At 32.8% G+C, this 12071-nt stretch overlaps 2 protein-coding genes across 7 annotated transcripts in view; one reads left to right on the top strand and one right to left on the bottom strand.

The window, feature by feature from the left end:
- Positions 1–2889: 2889 nt before the first annotated feature.
- On the bottom strand, positions 2890–3219 carry LOC139492702 (uncharacterized). The gene has a single exon (XM_071280854.1). The coding sequence runs from the start codon at positions 3217–3219 to the stop codon at positions 2890–2892; it is 330 nt and encodes a 109-aa protein (XP_071136955.1).
- Positions 3220–10375: 7156 nt separating this feature from the next.
- The window catches only part of LOC139490889 (UBX domain-containing protein 11-like), a 38419-nt gene continuing 36723 nt past the window's right edge, over positions 10376–12071 (top strand). For 2 of the 6 annotated variants that reach the window (XM_071278019.1, XM_071278016.1), the window contains exon 1: positions 10526–10853. In XM_071278019.1, the coding sequence (XP_071134120.1) occupies positions 10798–10853 (56 nt within the window). In that variant the 5' untranslated portion in view covers positions 10526–10797. Of the gene's footprint in view, positions 10854–12071 lie in introns of all 6 variants that reach the window. The other 4 variants (XM_071278017.1, XM_071278018.1, XM_071278021.1 and 1 more) reach the window with 4 other exon arrangements.

Raw genomic sequence — 12071 nt, 5'->3', positions numbered from 1 at the left:
CGCGTTTCGTCTACATAAGACTCATCAATGACGCTCATATCAAAATATTCATAAAGCCAAACAAGTACAAAGTTGAAGAGCAATGAGGATCCAAAATTCCAAAAAGTTGTGTCAAATACGGCTAAGGTAATCTATGCCTGGGGTAAGAAAATCCTTAAAACTTACAATCTAATTTTCAGAAATAGAATATCAAAACAGAACAGTAACTGTGTAATACAAAGCAGGAAAAAAAGATTTTGTTGTTTTTTATATACAGATGCAAATGTTTCACTAATATTAAGGACGACAACAAATTAGGAATAAAGTGGACTGACCAGAATGAAGGGCAGACATTTCTGCCGCTGAACACGAGGGTATAAAACGTAATTGATTTACATGTTGCCATTCAAAAGGTCATCAACATAACCGTTGAAGAGTTCTTAATGTACAGAGAGCCCAACACTATCCTTCCATGTAAGAATAAGTAGAGGCGAGTATAAATATTGCCCATTTTAGCAGTTTACTGTTTTTATTGACTTTCAATCTAATTACAATGTTGTTTGATATGATATGAATAACATGCATGCTTTATTGGTCAAAATTGAATTTTTTTTTATTATTTCTCCAATGAGGAACGGTAAATGGTTTAAGTAATGTTGAATTGTTTTGTTATCTTGTATTGTTGATTGGTTGATTTGAAATTGAGAATGGAAATTGTAATATTCTCTGAGGCCGTATATGGCGATAATAAGAATGACAAAAAAGCAGCATGTTCATTTGTATTCCACACGAATAATAATACAAACAATATATGGTTTACATAAATCATGTCAGACTGATACCAAAGGGAAGTAACTCAACGAACGTAAATCAAAGTACGTAAAGTACTATATAAGAATAATGTTACATCTCCCTTCTCAACACAAATAAAAATAAAATAAAATGCACAAGCTATACAAATACAATAGACAAATTCAATTAATGTTCCAATATAAAGTCAGTGTTCAATAATTGTCCTTGCATAATAAAGTTCATTACACAAGCATAAAAAGACTCAAAATGCATGTATATACCATATATGAATTAGAAAAAAATATAAGCATATACAGGAAGTTACATTGATTCAATGATTTTATGCTTTACGATACGTTCAAATCTTGTAATGTATAAACCATCAGAAGGAATTTGTTGGGTTTCTGTAGTTTCTGTATCGCTCGTAATTTGGGGCGAGTTATTTATGTTCGAAGTAGGTTCAGCTAATTTAGGGGGAGTTAGGTTGCACTGCAGTTCGTAACGAACAGGGGGTACAATTGTGTTATTTTCATAGTAGTAAGGGGTACATCCTCTTATATGACGTCTATTGCGTCTATAAATACCACCATCTTGACTTTCTACAATGTAAGACCTACTAGCAGGGTGTTGACTAGAGATAATAGCAGGTTTCCAGAGTCCATTTCTTCCCTTAATTCTGACAGAATCTCCGGAATTGAAAGATTTTAATGGTTTTGAGCCCTTGTCATAGTATTTTTTTTATAAGACTTTTAACAATCAATTTTATTCTGAACTTCGTTATAAATAGGTGTTTTTGGTATAAGTCCCTCTAGAGTGGTAGGTAGAACTGATCTGAGTTTTCTGCACATCAGTAACTGTGAAGGGGTATATCCGATATCCAAAGGAGTTGTGCGATACTCCAAGAGAGCTACATATGGGTCTTTACCATCCTTTTTACATTTATTAAACATATTTTTTACAGTTTGTACCGTTTTCTCTGCCAACCCATTAGATTGAGGGTAATGGGGACTGGATGTAACATGTTTAAAATCCCATTTTTTCGCAAACTCACTAAACTCTTGGGACGAATACTGATGACCATTGTCAGAAACAACTGTCTCAGAGATACCAAGTCTAGAAAATGTATCCTTCAACTTATTAATAACAGTTGTACTTGTAGTACCATGTAGTTTATGGACTTCTAAATAGAGACTATAATAATCAACTATTACAATGTAATCGGCATTATTCCAATAAAAAAGATCAGTTGCTACAACTTGCCAAGAATATTGAGGAATTTTCTGCGGTTCTAATGGTTCTTTAGCATTAGAATTTCTACGTTCCAAAAAAAACTGAACACTTTAACACCATGTCCGAAATATCCAATGACATTTTAGGCCAAAAGAGAACATCACGAGCTCTGCAAATACATTTCTCTACTCCCATGTGCCCAGTATGAATTTTGTCTAACATGATGTCCCTCAAACTAGTTGGGATAACAATTTTGTGTCCCTTAAAAATAATACCACTATTCACAGAAAGTTCATCTCTATGGTTCCAAAATTCTAAAATTTGTGCTGGGCCTTCACTACGAGATTCTGTCCAACCTTCAAGAATTACAGATTTTAAAATATCAAACTGGGGGTCTGACAAAGTGACCTTTTCGATTTTCTCTGTCTTTCTATCACTAATCGGTAGACTAGAAAAAATCATGTGAACTTGTGCCTCAGAACTATCAGAAAGACCAGGGTAAGTGTCCGATAGAAATTTGCGCGACAGGGTATCAGCCACGGGGATACATTTTCCGGGCAAATGTACAACATCGAGTTCATAACGCTGTAACCGTAAAATCATGCGTAACAATCTTGCGGGGGCGTCTAATAATGATTTCTTCATAATTGAAACTAGCGGTTTATGATCCGTTTCAACCCTGATACTACGGCCTTAAATGTATTGGTGAAATCTGGTACACCCAAAAACAATTGCGTACATTTCTTTTTCTATCTGTGCGTAATTTATTTCTGATGTTGTTAAGGATTTTGAAGCGTAAGCTACCGGTTTGTCGTCTTGCAGTAAAACTGCGCCTAGACCGTATGTGGATGCGTCAACTTGTAAAGTTAAGATTTTGGTTGGGTCATACTAAGAAAGAATCGGACCGGGTGACCTCGTCAAAATCTCCTTGACCTTTTGAAATGCCGCGATTCGATGTTTGTCCCATGCAAATTCAACATCTTTATTCAATATGGCTCGCATTGGGCTAGTGATTTCCGCTAAGTTGGGCGCAAATTTTGAAAGATAATTGACCATACCCAATATAGTCTGCACTTCAGCTTTGTTAGAAGGGGGTGGCATATCCGAGATAGCCTGGACCTTGTGAGGATCTGCCCTCAGACCAGATGAGGTTATAACATGACCAAAATAAGTAACCTCAGTGACCCCAACCTCTAATTTATCATCGTTAAGTTTCATGTCTTTTTCGCGAGAGATCTGTAATACTCGCCGCAGGTTTGAATCATATTCTTCCCGGATTGATCCGTAAACCAGTATGTCGTCGACGATCGCGACCACACTGTCAAGTTCTAAAGCTGTTCAGAACTTATTGGGATTTGTTTTTATGATTGTGAAAAATGCGACAGGGTTATTTATAATCGCAATAATTCAAACTCGCATTTTGAAATTTTTTATATGAATTAAACATAATTTCTCTCAGTAACGCATTTTTAGTCTTATGGTGTTTAGATGAGTCTTATGTAGACGAAACGCGCGTCTGGCGTATTAAATAATAATCAGCCTGGTACCTTTGGTAACTATTTAGTCTAAAATGACAAAATTGCAATAATAAATGCGCGCAATATATTCGAATTTACGGTTTGTTTAAAGTTGGGGTTGAACTTTTTCCAAAATAAACGGTTGCTTGCTGCTTTCACCAATTGTTATCTTTTTAATATAACAAATTGCACCATCTGTTGAGAAGCTTCTATTGCAACCCAATTGTTCTCCTCTTATATTTAATGTGTGTCCCTCAGTTTTAGTTTCTTAACCCGATTTTGTTTTTTGTCCATAGAATTACGAGTTTTGAACAGCGGTATACTACTGCTGCCTTTATGTTCTATATTCAAATTTTAGTCATTCCAAAATTATATGAATGCTAGGTACCCTTTTCAAAAAAATGTCATCAGGAATGCCGGATATATGAAAGCCGAGGATGTGCTAGAACCGAACAGTTGAAGAGCTATATAACCAAAGATTCGCCAAATTCATCTAAGGTCAACTTTGCTTCAGGGAGTTGAAAACTAATTTCTTTTTAATTTCAAAACTTATTGAAACGTACAGAACCAAAAAAGATGCAAACCAGTATTTCATGGTCTTATAAGTTATAGAAAACTATTCACTAGTTTCTGAGATGCCACTAGGCCAGGCATAACATTAAAAACATTTGTTCGCCACAAAACCAGGTTCATCCCACCATGTTTTCTTAAAAATCTGTACCAAGTTAGGATATTGGCAGTTGTTATCTTACTTATAGTTGATGTTTCCCACTGTTTGAGTTTGTAACTCGGATTTGTTTTATCTCAATCCATTTATGACTTTCGGACAGCGGTATACTACTGTTGCCTTTTTTTGATAAAATTAATCAGGAACTTTCTTATATGAATTTTCTCAGAGCTAGGTACTTTTGTGATTTTATTTTTCCCCCGTCTTACTAAACTAACTTAAACTTGATAAAATTGTTGGTCTGACTGTTTAAAAGCAAACACACGAATCTTTGAACAATCAACATTCAAATTCTGATTTCTATTTCTATTTCTTCAAGTTCTCGCTGCAATTTGTGATAATGTATTCAAAAGATGACAAGAATGACACCATGCATTAACTAAATTATTTAGGTTATTGACTATTAGGATGATCAGATATACAATTGTTCGTCACAACAGTCTAGTTTATGATAAATACTGGTGTCATTGAACATTAAAAAGTATATCAGTACCAATGATAGATTAGTAATGTCTACATATACATATAAATCTTTTTTCAAAAAGATTTTAAGTTTCCTCGTAAGCTTGGATTTTTGTTCTTCCATTTCCTCTATCTGTATCGTTCTGTTATTAGAAAATCTTATTCCTTTGTAATTATCGGCAAACAACCAAGTTTTCATTGTGTTCTATTTTCTAAAAAAATGATTAACTTCTTTAAAATATAATTGAAATGACTTGGAAAGTAAATTAGCGAGTATACATATGATTCGAATTTGCATGCGCATGACAATAGTTTCTAAGATTCGTAGGATTCAGTCGATATCGAATGTATTTCTGGAAATCATACTGGTGCATGTATATTAATCTATTTTTAGCTGAATCTCTTCAAAATGTCACTTATTAACTAATCTATTTAATGCATCATAAAAAGTAAAAGACAAATACTTTTATCGATCTTTGCTTCGTCCAAACTTTATTTTAAAACTCTGGACATCAATTTATCTCTCACAAATTATTAACAATGCTAAACAGTCTAAAAACTGATTAAATTACGGAAGAATCTGTATAGGCCCAATCCGCCCAAATAATGTATACGCATATCACATTGCTTTTCCTGTATTGTTGTGTGTTTTTTTCAGAATATCTTTAATTATGAATCATAAATATATGATATCTGCAATGCAAAATTATGGACAGCGAAAGAAATTTCTTTTTAATCTAAAAAATAATTTATGACGTAGATGTAAAATATTATAATATGAAGAAAAAGATAAAGAAGTGTTTATTTCCATTGAATGTGCCCACAAAGACTATATTACTAGCTTTACCGACAATATCTAAGACAAATGTTAATGAAAAAAAATGAAAAAAATGTATTTGAACGTGCATAGATATGTGTGTATATCACCCACACCTTGGCTCTCATACCACATCTTTTTATATCTATAAACTCCATATATACGCACATGTGAATGTTCAAATATAAAACATCAACCCAAAGCACACTCATAACATAAACAAATAATAAACAATAAATTGTTAATTCAGTGGATTTGCATAATTTATTTGGGATGTTATTGTAGGGTTATGTCGGGTGGTATACATACATGTTTTATATGGAGATGGACAATAGTTATTAAATGTCAGAAGGAGATGTCCAGAATTGACAGACCACAGAGTATTGAAAAACAAAATATAATGGAGTAATCATGTTTGTAAAATTTCAAATACACAACATAGTATGATTGACGAGTCTATGTAGTCAGCAATAAAATGCACCAACATGAAAAATAAGAAATAATCAAATTGGGAGAACAAGCGGCCTAATATTCCTTTATATTTCTTCAGGTACATCCCCATGATAAGAACCGGAGAAACAATTGCATGAGTCAGTCTGCCGTGCTAAAAACAATATCGTGTAAAATAGTGTATCAAGCTGAAGCAAAGCATTAGTTGTTATAGTATTTTTTCAAAGTAAACCCAAGTCCCTGTTTTGATTTACAAAATATACCATATCAACCCTCCCCTATTTCCAAATGTTAATCTTTTGGCACAACTAAGACATGCAACAAGCATGTCCTATAATTCTTTAAACAATTCGTTAATATCTCTTAAAGATTTAAAAATATTGCGCAAAATTTTTAATTCTATCTAATGTGTCTTTCTATACGGGTATGAACGGGCCTCCGTTAGAATAAAAAAAAAGGTTGCATCTACAATATTTGGCATGGGAATCTTGTTCCATACAAAACATAAATATTATTTATATGTATGGGAAGTTGGCCTCTCATTTCAAATAAATAAATAAACCAAGTAAATGCATACCTACTAGTTTAATGCACAAAAATCGAGTTTTCAGTTTCTGAGTGCGTCAAAGAATCTGTAAGATAAGTTCGTCATTATTCTATAAAAAAAAAAACACACGGTAATAAAGAAGAAACAGGACAAACACAATAAATGATTTATTACAATTCTGACAAAAATTAAAACAAAATTTTATTTATTTCTTATAATTTAAAAATTATAGCCAACTCCATCTTAGAACAACTTTGCCTGATGGAGTTGAAAACTTAGTTACATTATAAGTTCTTAATTCAAAAATAGAAAATTGACGTATACAATTTATATGTGTTCATGTCTGTAATAAATTATGTCAGTGCCGACATACTGGCTACCTATCCTTGGGCACTAATAGTCCACGAGGAGCGGTATCAATCCAGTGCTGTAAAATAGGAAAACAACGAACACTTTATTAATGGCATGTGTCCGAATCCTTCTTCTAAGAGTCTAGAATTGTCTTCCCCAAAAATGGTCAAAACCGAATGATGAAGGTCAAGATTGTAAAAGAACCGAAATAGTTAGAAGAACTTTATGACTAAAAAGAACATAAAAGCCTTCAGTTTGAACGACCGTTAAGTTTAACGAAATGCAGCAAAACCAAACCGTTTAAACTCCAATGATATCAGGGAAAACTTATTGGCAGTTTCTCGATTCACACTTATAGCCAGGCATAACATCATTGTCGATTTAAAATTATTTTGAGAAGACATTCTATCATTCAGTCATGTCTAGAACTAACTCAAATAGATATTAAAATGGTTTTTCTGACTCTGCTTAAGAGCAAACACAAAACTATTTTAACTCTTGATAAATACATTTTTCAAAATACTTTGAACTATCAACATTTAAATCTCGAGCAAGAGATATATTTTTTTTAATTTATTCAACTGCATACTGACCTTATATATTTTCAGACATGACAAGACTATGAATAGTTTCATTGTTAGAATGAAGAACTCCACGATAAGCTTAATGTTTAGATTGTTGTCTTTTTGTTAGATCTGAATTGCCTTTGAATCTAGTTTATCCCAACATATACGAATATATCAGTCATATTCAACCATAAATTTCTTGCCTACTGAGATCACAACTGTGACCAGGTATCAGTGCTCTATCATGATGTGTTTTGGTGTCTTCTTCTCCATTATTATACCCTGCGCATATCAGAAGTATCAACATGATGGAGACACCTCTCATAGTCAATGATCATTGCAAAAGTTTATCTGTTCCTCATATTTAAATGGAATAATGTGTTTGTTCTTCGTCCGCTGTATCAATAATTTTGAAATTAGTTCAGAACTATCTCGAAACACCAAGGTATTGATTAATGTTGCTGTTTTTACACACTAACAATTAAATTATTTAGACTGGGATTAAAATGTCTTGAAAAGTATATTAGTCAAAATACATGCGATACCAATTAATTTTCAAGTGCATTTCTGAGAACTGCACATTACACGCGTTCGAAGGATATCTAATGTATTTCTGGAAATTGTACTCAAGAGTTCATCAATCTATTCTTATCTGAATGTCCTCAGATCACTGCTCGATTCTTGTCTAAAATAAACTACTTAAGCATCCTAAAAAGTAAAATAATAAATACTTGTATCGGTCTTCGCTTCATCCAAACTGCATTGAGCTGGAAACCATATCAGCTGACACAACTGAAAGAATGCTACACAGATACGTGCCTGGATGATTGAATTACGGAAGCTGAATCTGTAGACGTTTTACGCATATCAGATTTTTTTTATCTGTTTTGTTATATGACTTTCAGAACATCTCTATTTACTATTTAAAATAGTTTTTGTATGAAATATCTAAATATGATATATCATATAATTAATCAGATTATCTATTAATAATTTTTATTTTTCTTCACGTGGTTTGTCTTTGTTTGAATGTGTTTTTCGGAGAAGTCATGAGTTGTTTTTCGGTATGATCTGTTGTTTACTATCCAATGCTTTTATTTGTATCCTCTTTATGTAGTATTCTGTTGCGTTATAGTTCATCAAGTTAATTAAGAGCTCGTATGGGTCAATATTTCATTACTATGTCGAAGTTCTGTTATCACTTTCAGAGTTTTCAATCAAAAACTTGGTCACAGTAAACGTAGGTGGCCTTCGGCGATCGAATGGTCGGGTTGTTGTTTCTTTGACATATTCCTCATTTCCATTCTCAATATAATTTGAACAGGATTTGGGTCAAAGTCCTCTGTTTTCTGAAAAAAAAGGAATAAAAGGTTTACCAAGTGTAGAATGACTCAAATAAATAGTTCACATGATGATTACATTACTCTTCAGCATATCTTCTGTGTACTGCTACTTTAACCAAAGCAAATACATCCATTATAAGATACTGGTTTTACTATTTATTGACAGCACATGAGGGGTTGAGGCCTGAATGCATAGGAAAACACATGAGAGGCTTAATCCTTATTTCATTGTTGTAGCATAATCATGTTGGTAAAATGGGTCTTTTTATATTGTTTATAAAGGTAGGAAAAGCGTTAAACGTGCGCAAATTTTAGTTATGAAACTCATACAATATGGTCAGTTCAGTTGATCAATACATTTACGCTCAAATTGAAATACAAATATAAGCACACCGGAATTTCAGTCTACGTAAATTTAAAGTCTAAAAACTTTTTCGAGGCTATATGCTCATGGGTGCTTGGTATAAGTTTAAGCGCGTCCAATTGAGGGCGTCAGGGAATCGTCGGGTTTGTCCGGCTTCTATTCTATGATGTTTATCATTTCCTTTACGAATAAACTAATTTTATATGTATTTGTATACTATACTTAAATTCATTGAAAATGTTCAATCCGAAGCTAGATTAAATATATTTAAAGAGGCACTAGCTGTCAAAGTCATCATATTCACCGATTTTACATAATTCTAATGTTTGATGTATTACATGTATTCTAAATCGTATATCCAAATTACAATAAGTCTGAAATAACAGTTAAAGGCATGTTCTTGATAATATATCTCAGAATTTCGTATGTATGTTACAACAGTTTTTTTTTTATTAATACCTCAGTTGTGTATTAACCGTTGCTAATCAACAGGAGGTCTAATGTTGGACATATAGGGCTACAATGCATGGTGAACATAGCTTTTATGGCCACCATTAGTAAGATAATGTCACAGATAGTACTGTAGTCTAGACGCCGTCTCAAGCTAACTATCGATATTACCTCCGAATACTGCCGATAGTCACATAACCCGATATAAACATAAACATGATATAAATAGATGACTACCTCGTGTATTTGGATTCTTTATATATCTGCTGGATTTCATGTTATAGGTTAAAAAAATAGTTAATCAAGTGACTTTTTCCTTTATAAGAATAGGGTTTTTTTGTGGATCGAATATCAGTCAAAGAAATGGTCACCCTTGTTTCATTTTCATTGTTGACTTTATTTTCCTTTTAATGGCTGGACACAACTTAGGGGACAACTTATGCATGCGTAACCAATCGCTATGTGATTCGGTGATAAATTGAAGGTCACATGACACGGATTTATCGAGGTCGAATTATTCAATTGCAAGTGAATAATTCATCAGCGATATTTCTTTGCTTATAATAGACAAAATTGTACCAAATTGCTTGCTTAAAACGAATTATTGTTTCATTATTTCACTTTTATCAATCATTGTACCAAACGAAATCATATTTTATGTTTTTCATATCTCGTAGCTATAGTGCCCTTTTAACCCGTACTATGATTTGGCAGAAACATGTGTATATATATATATATATCTGGATTTGGCTATTAATAAAATAATAGAAAAATCTGATTGCGCCTACTATGTGAATATTTACTGGCCACCCGCTGATTGATACTTCGACACTTTTGTGTAGATAATATTGAAACAACAGCAGGGTTCCAGTTTACTATGATTACGGAATTATTATTCCGATACTGTTCCGGATATACTTGTATTTCATTATATTTCCGGTGGCAAGTAAACAAACAAAATGTGGTGTATTGATTTCTGAGTATTTTATATATGTTTTATTTCACGAAGATGTTAAAACCTAGTCGTGTTACTTCGACAACTATTCAACACATTTGAAGATCTTCTTATATTACAATAAGCTGAGGTCTTCTTCGACAACTGAACCACGTTAACGCACAAAATATTTACACAGGAAAATAATAACAAAAGCATATGATCTGTGCATAAGCCTATGGAAGTGAAATAACTTTTTATCATCAGAATGAGTTCACCACTATCAAGTTTGAAGAAATCACACAAACAGTCTTTACTGCCAGGGTGAGTTAAAGTCATTCTCAATATTTTCATTTCAGCCTGTTCACCCACGCCCATAATCTCAGAACAGGCACAGCATTTTATATACATGTGACGAATGATGTGTATATATATATACACATTGTATCTGAGACTACTATGTGTTATAGTAGTCTCAGATTGTATGTAAACAGAAGTTGCAGCTAACTATAATGCATTTTTTGTGTGTTAATATGTACATTGTATATGTGCTATTTTTTTAAAAGAGTTATGCCCCTTGGAAATATTAGATTTAAGGAAAATGGCCTATTTGGCGCTCTCAGGGTAAATTCTTGTCTGGTTTTTGATATACATGTAACTTACACTATACAGTTTAATACATGTATATTAAAAATTAGACCAAGGTTACAATGTAATTATCAGGCCTGTAGCCAGGAATTTCCATGGGGGGTTTCGTTGGACTCATGAACCTGACTTTGACAGTCACAATTTGAACAAAACGTTGACTTTAACAGTGCTTATTTGATTTCAAGGGGGGTTCAGACAAGGGGTGTTAGTCTGAACCCCCCTGGCTACGGGTATGATTATGTACATGTACATGTACATGTACATGTATGATAACATCATTTTTGAAAGAGTTATTCCCCTTGGAAAAATTATAAATTTATGGAACAATTCTTACCAAATTTTATAAATTATACAGTAGTGTATAACAAAGAATCCCCCCAAAAGAGCTTTCTAGTTATTGACTCTGTACCTTAGATATAATATGAGGCAGGCATTACCTGTGAATGGGGACGAAGTCTATGATTTTTTGTTTAATCAACAGTGATCAACAATGTTAAAAAGAGAAACAGAAATACCGTAACGTTTCCGATTTTGGTTCTGTTGTTAGGGATTTTAGTTGTGACGTTATTTAAGTTATGACATTATTTAAGTTATGACGTCATATTTAATGTAAACAAAGAAACGCTGTCATCAGGTAACGTTTTTTTAATAACAAACATTTTTTTTTTAAATGAATTAGTATAAGTTCCTTTCTTAGACTAATGAATATACATTTTATTTAAAGTCTCATGTAAACAAGACCGGAAACGGAAGTAGATTTCTGCGTCGATCCAGAAATTCAAAAACGCGACAAAAAAAAAATTGAACACTTTTGATTTTTTTTTTTTTTTTATTAAAATATGTGCAACGCATTGGACATTGGAACTCATTTCTTTTATTAAATGTTATTAACCT

This window comes from Mytilus edulis, chromosome 10, assembly GCF_963676685.1.
Source record: "Mytilus edulis chromosome 10, xbMytEdul2.2, whole genome shotgun sequence".
Classification (NCBI taxonomy): Eukaryota; Metazoa; Mollusca; class Bivalvia; order Mytilida; family Mytilidae; genus Mytilus; species Mytilus edulis.
This window is presented reverse-complemented; position numbering and strand designations above follow the sequence as displayed.

What these genes read in the sequence shown, in the direction of transcription:
- LOC139492702 (XM_071280854.1), bottom strand. Translation starts at nt 3,219, where the DNA reads ATGAAACTTAACGATGATAAATTAGAGGTTGGGGTCACTGAGGTTACT.